This window comes from Acanthaster planci, linkage group LG01 (genome assembly GCF_054643075.1).
Source record: "Acanthaster planci isolate LZ-2023a linkage group LG01, COTS_SCS, whole genome shotgun sequence".
Lineage (NCBI taxonomy): Eukaryota > Metazoa > Echinodermata > Asteroidea > Valvatida > Acanthasteridae > Acanthaster > Acanthaster planci.
The window spans coordinates 2,745,545-2,764,236 of record NC_141777.1 but is presented as its reverse complement, the minus strand read 5'-3'; the positions used below and the strand labels follow the sequence as shown (position 1 = coordinate 2,764,236).

The window sequence follows — 18,692 nt, the reverse complement described above, 5'->3', positions numbered from 1 at the left end:
GCGTTTTTCCGTTCAGTGCGTTCCGTTTTCAGCGCGGGTTGAAGAATGTTCATTGAAGTTCTCCAGGCATGAAATGTGGCTAACAAAGTTTCTGTGCCCCCCTAACAAAATGCAGCCACCCCCGGGTGGCCCTCGGTAAATTACCCCAGTCACATAACTGCTTGTCACGAAAGTGGAACGTACATCCTGAAACTTTCAGCAAAAGTGACTGGAAGAGGTTCACCCCAAATCGTATTCTCCAACAGGAAGGAAGCGAATCCATCGTCCCGTACTCCATCATGCCTACCGCGGCTTATTCTTTTCCTCTCAGTATTTAGCTTGGGAACTGAAGCATCTGTCAGGGCGGTCACAAAAATAAGTGGTTCAGAAAATAAGCAAAAAATCTCCTGAAGGTTGTGGTCACTGGTCACAGAAAATTAGTCCATATACTGAGATCCATTGCCTCATTGCTTACGATTTCTGTAAATGCACTAAAATTATTAGTGCATTCCCAAAACTTTTCACCGGTTTACGCCCCCCCCCCGAAAAAACTGTCTTCGTGTAGTTCGAGCACTCGATTCAGTTATGCCCAAAGCTTCGCGGCGCTACACGATCGCTATACGATCTTCGTTGGTTATGCCTGAAGTTACAGTGTGTATACCAAAAGCCGTTCTGTAGTGGGCCTTCCCTTTGCTGGAGGAGCCCCAATAGCGCCACCTACGACGTATGCTGCGTTAACTTTTTTGCCATTTAAGGAAGAAGTTCCGCTTCTGACGTCATTCTGTCTCTCAAAATGGCGGACGGCGAACTGAATATCGATAGCATCATCACCCGTCTTCTGGAAGGTGAATTTTGTGCTATTTTTCTAAGGTTTGAATCAGTGTTATATAGTGTTGGCTAAGGGGACCATCAGATTTATATTCTATGATTTTTGCCCTGTCATACCCGCCATTTAGACGTTGGACGGTGTGTTTTATTTGACATGTAGGCCGAGGCCTAACTTTTGAGCGTAATTCCGACCTGCATGCGTCATGTGCGTCCGATTCTGTGATTGTGCGCCTCAGACGGTTTTAACGGTGAAGTTACCAAGCAACATTTGATATGTTTTATCTGCCCTCTGACTTAAGTTCTAAGATCAGAAAGAGTTACGCGGACATCACTTGGCACCCTGCCTACAATCCTTGTGAAACTGACATGAATGTTTTTCTAGTGTTTTATTTTAAGTAGGCCTAGCCTAAATAATGATTTCACATTCTGCCCTGTCTACCCGGGCTTTGTTTACCCCCAGAAATATGGGGTGGACGTTGGACCCCACAGTTCTGGGGATACTCAGATTTATGACACTAAATAGTCTGAGTAACGTGGACCCTACAAATTGCCTTTTTTAATAGAGCATGTGGTAGAATGATTGTCCTGCTGTATCTAAAAAAAAAAAAATTGGGATAGCATTTTCTGAAAGAGTTGAATCCTTTTGGGGAAAGAATTCTAAACATTGACATCAACTTTACACCCTGTGCACAAATCCCTAAGAAGTAAGATACTGGTCCAAAGTGTTTTCTAAGCCAAGATCTCAACTTTGGAAGACATGTTTCTGAAAGCTGATATATCACTGCAGGGAAAATGAATGATGTCCATGTGTGGAATCCTTCCCGTCCCCTTTGGGAACTGCGTCAGATTACTCTTGTATTATCAAATTTCAAATTCTTATTGTTTGGGAGGAGACAGTTACCGGTATGTAAACCTCAAGGTGTCCTTGAAAGAAAATAGCAATTGCAAAAGGAATTGTTAAAAACATTTTTAAACCCAAGTGTGCTTCCTGTAGGAACAAATACATAGACATGATGGAGCTCTGTTCCGACTGCAGAAGTTAAGATTTTCATGTGACACTGACACTGTCATCTTTGTTAGTACAGACATGGACAAAAATTGCATCGTGTTTCATATGAAGAATGATCATAGTACAGAGAGAGAGAGGGGGAACCATTAAGCTCTGGTGTTTTTAGGAACTTATGGCTGAACAACCAAGAGGAAGAGGTGGAAAGATGTTAGTGATGGTGATGGCAGTATCTTTCATGCATTTAAAAACTGGGAAGTTTCATTCTGAACTCTACAAAATAATGTAGATGTTGTTCTTGTACATGGCTCAGTAATAATGCTTCAATTTGTACCTAGAGTCTGCAAGTTTACGTGGGAACTCTGTACAGATGGAAATTTTAGAATAGTACATCATGGGTCTTCAGCCAGAGGGGTAGTTGGGTGTGTTACAGATGCCATGTAGGCCATTTTAGACGTTGATATTTTGCCATGGAAATGCACTTGAAAGCAGTAAATCTTTTGTAACTTGTATTTTTCAATGCATGGCAAATATTGATTTATGAAGCTTGGAATTTCCTCATTTCTCTCTTGGCAAGTTGGCCTTCCTGGTTCATGCCAGAGTAGTGCTTAAACACAATAACATTTCACATTGGAATATTCTGTTATCAAGCATAGGAATCTTTCCTGTTTAACCAGAATTCCATTTTTCTGTCCCTTCAAATTTGTGGTCTTCGAGTTCAGTGTAAAAATGGAATAAAAAATTTTTGGGAGGAGGGGGAGTTGTAAGGGGGGTAAATGTTGGTTGACTACGCGGCGCTCAAAATTTCTCTAATTCCCAGTGAAATTTGTATGTTGAAACAATTCGATTCACATGTCGCTTTGGGACAGTATAAGCAATACCCTTCGAAATGTACAGTGTACATAGGAAATGAAGAATGCATTTCGCGGATTCCCACAAACCTAAATTCTCTTTATGTAGCCAAAGGAGGGAACCAGTGACAAGTGCAGTTGCTCGTGCTTTGCCTTCAAGCCACTTCACGATCGGGTGAATGCCCGGTGTCACATGAAAATCCGACTCCCGTAAAAATCAGACTCTTACCCGTTATTGGTTAATTCCTCTCACATGACCGGTCATTCTCCCAATTATCATGCGTATGCATACGCATTACTCCCAATGGGTCCTTGTTTCATAGAGACATAAGTTCGTGGCAGCGCTGCTGCATGGCCATGTGCGAACTGGCTTTTGGAAATTGATATGTACGTGTGTATGTATACAGGTTCACATAGAGTCGAGAAAAAATTAAAATCATGGCGGAAGGAAAGAAGTACGTTGAGCGCGGAGCTGCCGATCCGAAAGAGATTGACAAATAAGTAAAAAACAAGTGCAATTGGTCATGGTGCGACAAATTGTTACTGGCTAAAATGGAAGATGAGCATATGGTGGGCGACTGCTTTCGCAAGCTTTACAATCCTGGAGAAGCATGGTGCGAGTGGTGTTGTATTCGTATCAAGTACGGTACTTCCGGGGCTAAAGCATTGATACAGCATGCAGCTAAGTATGATAAACACTGCGAACACTTCCATGATAGGAAGAGGGCTCGGTAGAAAGCACTGGAACGCCTAGCTGCAAAAAGAAGGAAGATAGCAGCAAATCATATTTAAATGGCCATTTCAGGTTTTACGAGTCCAATTAATAAAAGAATTAAGAGTAAATTTTTTTTTTAAATGAGAAATATCCTTACTATTGAGAAGATTTTGCTTCAATTACTTAGAGGCAAAAGGGCCATGAATTGCCTCATATTGCATCATAGAGCATCTACAATCCAAAATTTTCCCGCAGCCCTTAAGCAGGCCCAGACCCCACGCAGTTAGGGCTTTGTGCTCCACGCTCGCAGTAGTCTCCCCCTGTTAAATTTCATCACAAATAGTTTTCAGGTGTTTTTCTTCATGCCCATTCACATGCCTGTGTTTATAATTCAAAGTCAAGTCCCTCTGGTTCTGCATAAATTATCTGGTAACACCAGCCCCCCCCCCTTCCCGGTCAGTAACCCTGAAACCATTCTTTGTTTCCTTTGCTGCACAGTACGGGGCTGCAGGCCAGGCAAGACCGTCAACTTGACGGAAGCAGAAGTCAGGGGCCTGTGCCTCAAGTCCAGGGAACTGTTCCTGAGTCAACCCATCCTCTTGGAGTTGGAGGCCCCCCTCAAAATATGTGGTGAGTGTTTCATGGTCTTCAAAAGGAATGGTTTCATTGTGGAAAGGGAAAGGGTAGGGAATGCTTTGCGTCCTGCATGGGGGGGATGTTTCACTTTTGACTGCAAAAATTGGCTGGAAGTGGAAGTGGATTGGACAGGAAAGTGATTTCGAGGGATCAACATCGTAGTGGTTGTGGAGTTGTTTGTGTCAAGATATTGTTTCACTTCTGGTTTTGTACACGTACGCCATAACCCTCAGTGGTATTTGGATCTGTTGAATCTTGTAGTATTTAACGGCAGTTAAAGGGATGCAAGCCTTGACAATAAAGAATATCAAGCCTAGAAGGAATAGGAAAAACTTGGACATGCATAAATATGTATTTGTGATGAAAATTTCACCACAGTTGTCAGAGTGCACTTACATCTGAAGAAGTAAATTTGACGGTCCGGGTATATCAGCTGTAGGATACATATTTACTGGTGTAACATTCTTGGTTCAGTGGGGTTAAAGGACTGTTACTCCTTCTAAAGAGGAATCCTTCCTCTGTGATTGTCAGTGCACGGAGGAACACTTATCAAGGCCTACCTTGGCTAATGTCAGGTTAGGACAGGCAGCTACTTGCAGTTCAAGAGGGTTCAGGTTTGTTGTGAAAGAGGGACCAGTAGAAATTAGAATTCTACTCATCACAGGTCGCTGTTCAGTTTTGCAAAATATTAGCATTAGGGTCCACAGATGATGGAAATGAATTGTGTAACACTTGGACAGTAAATGGAAAAGCTCAATATAAGAAGGTTTCATTGAAAAGAATGCCAGCATTTGGAAGTGTATGTACATGTCAGTGTTGTAGCCGAGACCATCACAAGACCAGACACAAGACCATGCACAAGACCAGCCATAAGCAACAGTGTGAACAATGACAAAGGAATTCTTTTGCAGTTCATTTGAATAGCTTATGACTGGAATTCAGACTGGAGGTCTTGTGTTGGTCTTGTGAAGGTCTTAATTGGTCTCGACTACAACACTGGTACATGTATGTATTTCTGCATTGAGGGATCCATTCACATGTACAGTTATATAATGTTGATGTACATGTAGGTATCTGTCATGGGATTGGTATATCAAATCTAAGTGCACAGAATATGCATTTGTTTTACTTCATAATTATCGATTGAGGAAGATTCAGCATTGTGCAGTGGAAAATACATGTACTACACTGTATTTAAAAAGTTTAGATCAAGAGGGAGATAAGGCAGATGACGGTGACAGTGTGGGTACACTCTGTATTTGCTTTGTCACCAGGGAGGTCTGCCGACCTCCAAAATAATCAAGGGCTATTTTGAGCCCATGCATACAGTTTAGTCATAACTTTTGTGGGTGTATCTGCGCTAGTGTGTACCCCATTGTGGGTTTATTGCAGGTATTGTGAATTTCGACTGATGCAATTTCACTCACAAATAGGCTGTTATGTCTAGTTGGGGAAACCTGTGTGTGGGTGGACAGGATCAACATGATCTGTCAGGTGTTATTGTAGGTCACTCCCCCTACATACATGTATGAATCACATTCTCTGTTCCATACATGTGCCTCTGGCTTGTAGATAGGCCCCCTATATTGCAGTGTAGGGCCACCCTTGGAGTCATAGTGCTCTTTCAATTTGCCCATTTATGCTTGTTCTGTGGGATAAAACTCACAAGAATGGAACAGCTGTATTATGAAAACAGACCAAACCGATGTGTGATTTTTTGATCAGCAAACATGTCTTTCTTTTTGAGGAAACATCTGTCAGAGAAGTATCACAGTTGGAAGAAAGGAAGGGGCAATTTTTGTGTCGCGATTTATGTATCTCAAATACTTACTTTCACTTCGAAACATAAAAAGATCTAAACTCTCTTTTCCGTGATTGTAATGTGAATTAAAATGCTCTGTAAACGCAGCCATGAAAAAGAACCGGAAAAGCAACTCTTTCTTGATGTTGGTGTTAATTGGCAGGCATGTTTTTGGTGCAATTGAAGTTTAGTCAGAGATGAGGAAATGCATGTAATCCTATACTTCCTTGTTTGTAAGTAGCACTTGGTGAGTACACTACATGCATGCCAGTGGCAGGCACACATACCACACGGGTTTCAATGTTTTTCATGAGTGGAATATGCACACTTGCGTGTACCATGATGTGTCTGGGTTAACATAGTGAATAAGCTTTTCATTGCATCATGCTCGTACATTTGGGATGAACAGGATGTAGCACAGTCAGTAGTGCAGAGTTTCTGAAAAGGAAAGAAAGACGTTTTTCAGATCTAATAAGAGTGTAGGCATGTTTTGTTTTGTATTCAGTTGATGACTGCAGTTTTATCATTCTTTTCCTCGGGCCTATACATGTACGTTCTAGGTTGAAAATGAAAATCGTCAATGTGAACCTTGTTTTGCTTTTACTTGAAGTGTTACCACAGTTACTGGTTTAAATTTTCTTTGTGCTTTTAAGAATGGATGTTTATGGGGTACATAGGAAGGGAATGACAATCCTATGTGAACATGTTCATGTACATACACGTATTAACCCTAACTGCCCAAGAACTGTTGGTGGTATCTCTCCCTAATCACTCAAACTCCGTCATCTTGAAATCAAACTCCTACTTTGCAGTACCCAATCACACAGTCTCCAACAGGTCTTTAGCTGTGTAATTTTGTTTGACTGGGTACAGCAGGCCCATTGCACAGTACAAAGAGTGTGGACAGGCAGTATCTAATCAAACAAACCCACACGCCATCAAGTTGCACATGTATCCATCCTCAACTGCTAGGATCATTGTTGTCAGAAACAAGGAAGATTGTCCTCATGGTAATTATTACATAATATTACACATTACATACCATTTCAATAGGAAGCTTTCTATCATTACATTATCTTTAAAAAATTACAGTACTCAGAAAATTGCAGATCATCTCTCCTCATTTAAAATTCCTGATGGTATAAAGATAGAGGTCCACAGTACACAGTCAAAATTCAACAGGGTAAGTGCAGGCCGACAGTACCTAATTCTACAAATTCAAACTTCTTACTAGTGTTGAAGTTTGACTGGTTAAGGATTGGTAGGGTTAATTAATGTAATTTGCAGATTGAAGCTTGTACACGAATTATGTACAGTTCTTTTTTGCCAGCCCTAATTCGGAGAGTTGTGATATACCAACACCAACTTTTTTTAGGGAGGGGGGGTCATTAGAGGAGGTAGCGACTGGGTCAATACTTATGACAGATTTAATTTTAAAATTTGTTATAAAGTAAACTACCCTTTGACTCCAAGCCTTCTATTACAATTACATGTACATTTACATACAATCTTTTTGCATTAAAAAGTTGAGCCTTTCAGAGAAATTATCCATTTTAGTTATGAAAGTTTGACACACATACCCCTTAATCTAATGCCATCTCTACATTCCTTCACAGTTTACCAGGATGTATGGGAGAATTGAGGAAGAGACATGAATACTCGGAGCATGTCAAATTTTCACTTGACATGGGGCTTTAATACATACCTTGTAAAAGTTGTGCATTTGGACTGCCTCACAATCTTGCCACACAGTTCAGCATTTGTGGCAATGCCAGAAAAGCTTTTAATTGTAATTATTTATTGCAAAAGTGCCTGTAAAACAGTTATTAAACACCAGTGTTTCTTGTTGTTGAATACCTCACAGGTGATATACATGGCCAGTACACAGACCTCCTAAGGCTGTTTGAGTACGGTGGATTCCCACCCGAGTCCAACTATCTCTTCCTGGGAGACTACGTAGATCGAGGCAAGCAGTCCCTGGAGACAATCTGCCTACTTCTGGCTTACAAGATCAAATACCCTGAGAATTTTTTCCTCTTGAGGGGCAACCACGAATGTGCCAGCATCAACAGGATCTACGGTTTCTATGATGAATGTAAGGCTGGCCTTTGCGTTGGTGTTTCTTTTTAAGTTGACATTTGAGGTTCATGTATTAAATTATTGCTGGGTTATTTATGCCTTGCAAAAGAGGAAATGATTGGTAGATAACACCATTGCTTTAATTCATATCTCTTCATATTTTTCACCATGTATCAGGTAAACGACGCTACAACATCAAATTATGGAAGACATTTACAGACTGTTTTAACTGTTTGCCAATAGCCGCCATTATTGATGAGAAGATTTTCTGTTGTCATGGAGGTACTGTAACACCCTTGAATTCATTTGAACTTGCAAAAGACTTACTTCTTCCAGCTGTGAATTTTTCAAATTTCTCTTATAGCCACACATCAGTTTTTTGTACTTCTAATGAGCATTTAGATGAGGTCGTCTTTGGTGTATGTGCAAATGATTGAGTAATACTCAACTCAGTACTCACTACTCAATACTCAGTACTCAACACGCAGTACTCAGTACACAACATGCAGTACTCAGTACTCAATACTCACTACTCAATACTCAATAAGCAACTATGCATTTGAATAGAAAATTGCCTACACTTGTTCATGTATTTACTGTGTGAAACAATTCATATGTTGTTCCTCTACTCCAACTTAGCCCTGAACAAAGGCAGTGCTAGCACTGACTGTAGACCTTCATCATGATGCAGCCATGTTTGTCTTGTTGCCTATACCTCTATGACAATAGTAATACCACTTCATGTATTGATAAAAGGGAACAGACTCTTTTTTTCTTCCAGCCTCAGTTTGGTTACATTGCTTTGAATAGTGGAAAAGCAAAGTGACTGCCCCATGATATATTACATTGCCATCAATTGTCAAATGTGCTTTCCGTTTTGTAACTCAGTATCGGACACAAATTCCTGTTTTTCCTTAAACCCAATGATGCCCCTTGATGCATTTTAACAGCTTTGATTGATGTTAAACTTCAGTAATTACTGCTTGTAATACCAACAGTAGATGTATGAGTGGAATTGAAGGGGGGAAAGCTATACTTTAGTATTGAAAAATTACTTTGTTTATTTTGGATGGAGAATCGATGTTAGCTTCCCTTGATTTGGAAGTTGACAAACTTGTACTCAAGGCTTTCCCAGTCCCGCTTGAGGGGAGCCCTTACAATTTCAGGCATCGTTTGGTAATGCTTGAGCATGCGTACTTTGCCTGGGTTACAGTTCCACGATATCTTCATAAAGCACATTTCACTTGCGTATTTCACTTGGTTGGATCCTTGTGAAGGCATCTGGTAAATAGCAAAAATGGTAACTGGCATGTGATTGTGACTAGGCCAGTTGGAATTAGGGTCAGCATGAATATGTATGAGATATGGTAATGCACCTTGTCGTGCATAGTTTAATGGCAGTAACTGCTGTGCTGTAAACGGTGCAAGCGTTCATAACATGGGCAAAAATACACAGTAACTCACAGAGAATTTCGAGGTTTGGCATCACAGTGCTTATTACGTGATAGTCACAGTGACAAAAACATATAGGCCGTGGTTGATAAACGGAAGTTGACCTTTGACCGCTAAGGGACGGGCGACAATAACACAAACCTAACTAAACAATATGTCATTGGTACATGCATGTATTTTTTAGGACTTTCACCGGACCTGCAGTCCATGGAGCAGATCAGACGCATTATGAGACCCACTGACGTCCCTGAGACAGGTACGTACAAGTAGCATAATTTACTCCTGTTTAAGGTGGACTGCTCACACACTCTATAATTTTATGGTTTTGTTTCGAACCAGTGAGGTCCACAGTATAGTACTGATTTCTTTTTCAGAAGGATTTTTTTGGGGGGGAGGGGGAGAGTTGATATCATAAAGTACAAATGGACCAAGTCAACTGGAATTAATGCACTTTAAAGATGCCTCCAAGAATGTTCCAATACCGTCTTGCACATTGCATTTGAATTTCAGTCTATTCAGTGGCTCTGGGGCCACGTTGAAAGAACTCTGAACTGTTATGAAAGAACTCTGAACTGTTATGGAAAACCCTTAAATCATTGGGTTTATCTGTGTCTCGACCTGTATTCATAAAAAGTAGTTTAGACAGTTTAACCATTCCTGTTGGTCGGCAGCGTGTCACTCATGAAGTAAGAAAAGTTGAATAAAATCATTGGAAACTTGTAATATTTTAAAACTTGTGTTGATGATCTGACTTAAAAGGTAGTAGTGAATGGGAATAAATGTGTGCTTGGCGGGGTTTAAGCTAACATTTCAGAATGGCTCAGGAGAATGGAAGCGACTTATATCCGAACCTGTTGATTAGGTGTTATCACTGTCCATTCTCCTGAGCCAGTCTGAAAAGAACGTTTAAGACTGGCCTAGCATGTATTCCCATGGCAAAACCTGCATTTAAAACACCCTTAACCCTACCACATCGCTCATGTACATGTGTGACAGTGACTGGATTATCAGCTGCAGGAAATATGAATTACCTGCATTACCAACCTGAACAGCTCCTCAATCCTTTGGTTGAATCAACCTCCAATTGACTGGACCCTGTGACTCACTTATCCGGGGAGATTTACTGCTTTGAATTTATATTTGGAAAGTTGGAGGGTACTGACTGCTCTTGGGAACATTGTTCAGTGAAAACAGTGAGATTTCAAGAGGACGGCACAGTGGGTGTGAAGCAGAATCATGTGTGCCGTCTGGGGGGATTTAGACCCTAGGACACTGGGGCTCTTCAGAGTTTCTGAATCATCCAGTTTGTCTCTGGCTGGCACATGAATGTTTTATCCTCACTTTTTAAGTCATAAATTTACTGGCTGTTATATGAATAACGAATACTTATGAGTGCAGTGGCGAGAAGATTTTCATGAGCATGTTTTATGTTCCATTCCACAAGATGGAATGGGCACTTTTCATTAGTCACCTCAAGAAAGTGTTTGCTCTGTGGCATAAATGTGAAACATTATTTTATTCAACACCTGAAAAAAAAAGCTGCATGTATCCTTGTGACACTTGAATAAAATTGTGAATTCAATACCTCTTCATCACTTACGAGTACGAAAATGTAAGAAAATGTGTTCTGGGTTAATCGTCTGCTGTTTTGTGTGATATGAAAAGTTGTATGTCTTTAATTCCTCTCAAAACAACTTGTTAATTTTAGATTTGAAATTAAAAAAACTTTACATCCAATTTGGTTTTTCATTTAGACTGTAGATATTAAATGGACGTCGTTTTCCTTGGTTAGTTTATTTCCTCATTTCTATGTAGGAAAGTCAACTACTTAATTTCCTCCTTTTTTCAAGTTCACCCCAGATGTCAATGACCTTAATTTGATTACTATTTTTTTCTGCCTTGTTTTCGCTTGTATTTTTGGCCAGGGTTGTTGTGTGACCTGCTTTGGTCCGATCCAGACAAGGACACGCAAGGCTGGGGTGAGAATGATCGCGGCGTCTCATTCACATTTGGCGTTGATGTGGTTTCCAAATTCCTGAACAAGCACGACTTAGACTTGATATGCAGAGCTCACCAGGTATGGCCACAAACATTCAAAAAGTATGCCTAAACGCCAAGGTAGTTACTTCAAGAGTTTGAATGGTCAATCCTTGAAACCCAACAAATCTTACGGATTTGGACATCTTTTAGAATTCTTTTGTTGCTGAACTCCTCATGGTTATTTCTGCAATGATTGCTCTACCATATCTCACCATTTTTCTGTAGATTAGACCGGTCCTCTCTGATGCTAATTTTCACCAAGTTGAAAAGAAATTCCCTTAAATGGAGGGTCTACTAATGTCTCTCTCATTGGAAACAGAATTTTGTTATGTTGCAACTTGATATAGACATCATTCCTGTCAAGTTGCAAGACAGATTGAATTCCTACCAATATTTTTTATTATATCCTACACCATGGCGTAATCTCGGGCCAAAAACCCCAACAAATGGGACAAAACACAAATGTCTTGACCTCAGATGAGCAAATCACAGACCCATCAACTCGACCAGAACCAACCATAGAGTTGTACATAGAGACTTGCCAGTAATGGTATCCACTTGGACTAGACATGAACCATTTAGCTTTATAGGCAGACAATTTCAGCCCTTTTGAAATAAGCCTCTTTACAAGCAATCTTGTTGAAGGGCGGATCCGTTAACATTTCCCTCTTTTGTGTATGCTTTCCAGGTTGTTGAAGACGGGTACGAGTTCTTTGCCAAACGTCAGCTAGTGACGTTATTCTCCGCCCCCAACTACTGTGGAGAGTTTGACAATGCGGGAGGCATGATGAGCGTGGATGAAACCCTTATGTGCTCGTTTCAGGTAATGATTTTGAAAGTTTCCAGTTGATAGTGACCTAAAAATTCTCTGATTTTTTTTTTTAGCTTCACTTTATTGGTGCAATTGTATACTCGTCTTCAGTGTATAAAAAGTATTTGACAACTCTATTGGTGAACTGTATTAAAAATGCTGTTCATGCTTTTCAAGACAACTGAGGGCGCTGTTGCTATGATGTCCATCAGGAAGCACGCTCTTCAGTCATTAGGTATTCTTTTCAAATTGTGAACCTAAAACCAGCTCACTGAAAACATTTCTGACAATGGGTTGCTTGTTGGCTTGTTGCCAACAAAACATTGAATCACCAATGAAAAGGAAATTTTGGAAACAAAATACAAACAAAATTCTAGTGGTTTTTGTGCAGGAATCAGTACATCATTGAGGTTTTTTCCTGTATTGACATGGAATTTCACGTTGGCATAAAAACTGAAAATAAGGTTAAAAACACCAATATTAAATTAAAAGACCAATAGTGCATTTTCAAGAGTTTTAGTAAAAAAATTGCAATGGCATTGCATTGACTTATTACGAGTGATGCTGTTGCAGAGGATGTGGAATCTTGACCAGGAAACATCGTTCGATGTAAACTTTTGACCTTTACACCACTCTTTACACACTAACCTGTGTTGGATTTATCTCCTATAGATGCCCGCTGATTAATGCAAATTCTGGTTAATAACACTTTCAAGTATATGGATTTTGTGAGGCTGTATTTGGAATGACTGAGAACAGCCAGAACTATTCATTATTTGCAAGAGGCATATCATTTGCTTGGGGGCAAATTGTTTACCCTTACATATGAAGATCACAGATGCTGGTAGTCAGTTGGTACTGGCTGTACAGCAACAAAGCAAAGCAAGGGGTCCAGGAACCTGTCCTCGTTTTCACCTACCGTTTGTGTACACAAGTGTTTGGTGCACAATTTGGGATGGTAACAACTTGCTCATTGAGAGTGTGGAAGCCTGTTGGCCTGTGCCAGGTACTGGGGTACCCGCCCGTCAGTAACAAAACCCAGTTCCGGGGGGGGGGGGCTGAGTACTTGTAAAAAGAAAGAAAAAAAAAAAAAAAAATCCACGTACAAGATTTATGTGAACATTAATAGTGGAGGGAACAATTTTCCTGAAAAATCAGCATGCTGCTGAAAACCTGGTCCCGTGGACATAACTGCAGTTGAGAGATTGACAGAGCTACTTTTGTTACAAACTCAAGGTTACAATTTTGTTTGATCCAATGGTGGGGAGATTCCCCTCTAACGTTTCGAACAATGGGCTGCTTTCTACATATGAAAAAAAGAGCCCTGTACAGGCATATGGTTCACTGGTATTGCACACAGTTCCATTTGTTAAGTACTTTTTATATTTTAAGGGTACCCGGGTACCGGTTATTGACATAAAATGGGTACAAGGTTCTAAAAATATCCTTAACCACTTGCTGCCAGGGATTCTGGTTTCGGACACGTATTCTTTATACGCGTGGCCGGGGTGTCCGAAATCGGGCAAAGGGAACTGGACCTTGTAACAAAAGACCGTACTCATAACAAAAGACCAGGCTGCTGGGAATTGCCAACATTTGACCAACAGGTCAGCAGCGCACTGTGCCAGTTTTGTGAACAAAAGAAAATTATGTAACGCCGCAAAATCTGGGCAGGCCTGGCTGAAATACTCCAGCGTCAATAGATGTTGTCTGTCAGATTAGAGTAGAAACCAGACAGTCCTTTGTGTGGGTGTAAGTGTCCAGTAAATGAAGATAGGAATTTTTAGAGAAGTTTGAAAACAGAAAAAATGAAAAAAAATCCGGCCCAGCTGAATCAATATTTATACATGCCCCCAGCCTGAAGTGGTTAAGAATGGCTCAGGAGAATGGAAGCGACTAATATCCGGGCCTGATGATCAGGTATTATCATTGTCCATTCTCTTGAGCCAGTCTAAAAAGAACATTTAAGACTGGCCGAGCATGTATTTATTCCCATAGCAAAACATGCATTTAAAACATCCTTAACCTTACCCATCGCAGCATCATCAACATTGATAAATGCCACCGGCACAAAGGGGTCAAACACACACCCAAGGAGCTTGCTATTAAAGATGTGTATTCGATCGGATTAGCGAAGCTTAAACCAATCCGACAGCTTCTGGCTAGATCGGATCGGATTCAGTAATCCTGAATCCAATCTGAATCCAATAAAATCTAAACTTAAGAACTTGCAGCAAGCCCTAACTTCAGGATAAAATTAATAAATTTTATGACATTGTTTAAAAATGGGCAGTGTTCAACACAAACCTTGTGGACTCTGTTTTTAATAGTAGCAAATTACTAACATCAGTAGACGACTTCATGCATATTAAACAAGTTGGAAGCAGAGTCATATTTTGTCGGATAATGGACAAAATGATCAATCCGATCTGATGGGACATCTTCAAATTATCAGTCTGATTCTAACTGAACCACATTTGATTGGACCCAATCTGAGGTTGGATTTGGATCAGATCTTGATCAAAGTGCACCTTTGTGTCACAAAGTGCAGCTGGAGGGCTGTGATTCTTTCACTGAGCATTCTGGGAAGATGTGCTCTTGTAAAGATTGAGATAGGAAATTCTTATGAGCAGCGACGAGTTTTGTTAATTTCAAGCTTGCAGGACTTTGTGCATTTCCATCTTACAAAAGAAACATCTGAATTTAACCCACAGATTTTGAAACCGTCAGAGAAGAAGGCAAAGTACCAATACGGAGGGCTGAACTCGGGACGTCCCATCACGCCACCCAGGGGGAGCACCAAGAAGTGAGCAGGATGTCATCCAGAGATGCAATGGGAGCGATCAACGTAAACATTGTGGGTTGTTCAACAGGGAGGGGGGCCGCCGGTTTGCGTTTGGTTTCCCCTCCTGCAATTTTTGTTTTTCCGACAGGCAGTATTTGTGTTTGATCCAGGGGGAGAAGCTCTTTCATAGACTTGTTAACCGTGCGGCCTAGCCGAGCTGCTTTTAATTTATTGCCTTTTTTTTGTCTCATCGACTTTCATCTGCTATCAGCTTGAGGAAATTCTAAGTAAACTACTAGTAAAAGATGCCCTTGAATGTCTGCTGAAATGCAAAAGCAAAGATATTAGAGAGGGTTGTTATTTGTTGCAGCTTGAAATTGCAGTAGGATTGATCAGAAAAAAATATGATAAATGCTGAACACCCGCACGGTTGCTGCGTCCCCGCCAGCGATATGGTTTGTGTCTTATCTTTGTGCCACGGGGGAGCCACTCTTCAATTTGGAACGGAACGTCTGCGTAACTTCTTTATTTTCTTTTTCATTTCATATTTATTTATTACGTGATGTGGGCTCAAGCATGTGTTTTTTATAGAAAATGATAGGTAGAAAAAGATTCACTATTACCGAAATTGTTCTGTAAGTGTTCTTTGCATTTTTTTGGTGGAAACTCTGGGAAAATGGTCAGTGTCTATACTTGGCTAAGGCAGTGCACAAAACACTTTTTCCTTACACTTTGTTTAATACTAGAATTTAATACATATAACACTTGCTTTACAAGACTTCAGAAATGCACAGCCTTAAGATTTTCTTTAGACGAGAAAACAGGGCTAAAGTGGTGTGTTCAGGACCCACTGTGGGAAAGATTCAGCTGACTAAAATGCAAAAAAGGATTGTTATGGTTCTGAAAGAAGTAGCTTAAGTCAAGTTCAATTTCAAAATTGCATTTTGGCCCGTTTTTTCACATTCTCCTCTTAAATGTTAACATATTTCTGATCATCCATCATATCTTGTGAGGCATATTCCTGTGAGATTGCAAAACAAGGCACAATGGCACAATTCCAAAAACTGAAAAGAAGTGGAGCCATTCGTAAATATGGGCCACGTGTCGTGATCAAAAGAAAAATGAAATCAGTGAGATTTCAGGAATGGTCAATCACACGAGAAAGCTTCAGGAACTACGTTATTCACTCATTTGTAAATGATAGGTTGTTGACGTGTCAGCAGTGTTCTATCGTCATCACATTAAATAGTTGTGCGCATCCTTGAATCAGTGACCTTATTTCCTGCGTTCATTGAATGATTGCATTTCAATTGCTTTTGAAAAAAATTGACGTGGGGTTCCTGAGCTGAGCTTGCATTATGTAGAAATATTTTAGTGATGCGGAATGTATATTAATGTGGTGTTAATAATCAGCAGCCTAAACTGCAAAAGCTGATGATGACTTTGCAATGCTGCCAAAAATACATACTGTTCTTCGCGTAGAAATGCTTTAGTCAATATGTTGCCTTGCTCATATCTAGTCTGTTGCAAGAATCAATGTATACCATTCTTTTTAAAGGCTGTACCAAGACGGTTTTTATTGTGGTGCTTTTTTTATTCTCATGCTGTCAAAACCAAGGAAGAATATAGGTGTATTTTTCTTGTGTTGGTTTAAATTTTTTTTTTCTGTTTAAACATTCACTATCTGAGAACAGACCCCATAGAGTATTCCTTCAAACATAACAAGATTGTCAAATGTGAATCACTGAATACCTCGGGCTGTGAACATGAGAATTTATGATGTACCTAAATGTCCTCAGCTTGGACCAAAGATACCTTCTTTTGTGGCATTTCTAGTGAGTAGGAAAAAAAAAGCGGAGTTGGAGGAAAGGTGCATGAATTTTGTGAATCAGAGTTACTCTGCAGTGTTTGGCTCAAGATTCAAACTCATAGACTTGGAAACGTGTTACCAAATAGCCAGACCCTTTGTGTGCTCAATTTTGGCCTTGTGTCAAAATGCTTTCTGTTTATCGTAGACATCTTTAGGTGTCACTGCTATGCAACGAAATGATATCCAAGGAAATGCAAGCCAATCCCGATCACTTTTGCATTTTTCGTTATACCAGTGTAAATGTCGTGGGATTTTATTTTTGAAATGGTGGACTGCAAGTATATATGATTTGACAGAGCTGTGTATAATATTTTATAATGTCTTCATTGAGTTGTTTATTGTAAGCTATTTCCCTAGTTGAGTTCCTCAAGATAAAAATTGATGTATAAGAAAATAAGCTGCATAAGAAACAGAATCACTTGTGATATTGTTTACTTTCAAAAAGGATAACCATGGTAACCCTCTAAGATTTTTAGGGAGACTCTTCATAAAGAAATCACAATATTTTGTTCAAGCTGAACTGGAAAGCAGCTGTGTGGTGACATTAATTGCCCAACATCAGCAACCTTTACTTAAAGGAATTTTTGGGGATTTTAGGTTTGGATTTTGGCAGAGGAACTAAAAACTGTTGTTGAGTAGATATTTTGGTTTCCATAAAAAAAAAAAAATGAGCGGAAATCTGCAGTGAAGGAATAAATTCCCATTACCTGCGTCGTTTTCCATAAGTCACTTGTTTCATAGGAATGTTTTTATAAATATGCAGTGCCTTTACTAAACAAATAAAGTTGTTACCTTTTATGTAGCCAGAATGGATGTTTCATTATAATGGGATGTTTCAAGTTGGTGCTTTACACCTGCGTTTTGAAGTTTCATATATGATAGAGACTTGCTGTGTAAACTTTTTTGCCCCCAAGGGAAATCGATGTCGAATTAGTCATTAAGACAGTGTTCTTTAGGGACAGTTTCATCTGACCTGAGTAGGAGTTGTTAAGATTTTGAGTAGGTTGTTATACAATGAATAGGATACGTGATAGACATAATTCAGTCATTGTTATTTATGTATGATCATCTTTCATGCAGCCGAGGGAAACAAACCTGGCTGCACATTTCTTTCTTCTTCAACATCATTTTTTCCCAGTAGTATTTTATGCCACTGTAAAAATAAATCCTTGCACTATTTCAGTAGAAATTAAAACATTTTCTGAATGACGTTTCGATTGGAAAATGTGTGGTTCTTGGTTTGTTCCCATGGTCATTGATATTTGTTGTGCAATTTACTCCCGCTATTTGTGGGTTGTTTATGTAACGTTATGCTTTCTTTGGCTTTTGAATTTTTCCCATAACTGAAGGTGGCCGGAAAGGGGGGGGGGAGTCCGGGGAATGGCAGGTTGAGACTGGTTGCACGCATGATGCAATGGTCCGCAATTTTTCCCTGAGTCTTCATTGTGCCCCGGGGGTGTTCTTTCCCTGCTTAACAGGCGAAACATATTGAATACTGTTTTCAATTTACTCCACAAACCAGTTTGAACACTACACGGTAACATAATGATTTATAGGAAATATTTATCCGTATAATTATGGAGTCTTGCTCAGCCCAGAGAGGCGGTGCGAGGAGGCCCTCCCACACACAGCCAGGTCTCCTAGCATTTGGGGGCGGGGGTCCTACTTCATGGATTCGCAGGTAACTGCGGCGATTAACTAGGCAACAATTGTTGGTGGGTATGAATCAAACAGAACTGGGCTTCAACTAGGCATGGATTGGCTCAGACTAGACAGGACAACATCATCCGTTAAAGTGTGGCTGACATTGACTTTTTATAGTTTTACACGCATGATCTG

General features: G+C 40.0%; 1 protein-coding gene across 1 annotated transcript; it reads left to right on the top strand.

The window, feature by feature from the left end:
* The first annotated feature begins 673 nt into the window (after positions 1-673).
* On the top strand, positions 674-18,062 carry ppp1cb (protein phosphatase 1 catalytic subunit beta). Its single transcript, XM_022225670.2, has 8 exons — positions 674-824; positions 3,878-4,009; positions 7,681-7,911; positions 8,073-8,177; positions 9,532-9,603; positions 11,273-11,424; positions 12,076-12,210; positions 14,913-18,062. Exons 1-8 carry the CDS (start codon positions 773-775, stop codon positions 15,006-15,008), a joined length of 975 nt encoding a protein of 324 aa, XP_022081362.1. The 5' UTR covers positions 674-772; the 3' UTR covers positions 15,009-18,062.
* The last annotated feature ends 630 nt before the right edge of the window (positions 18,063-18,692 follow it).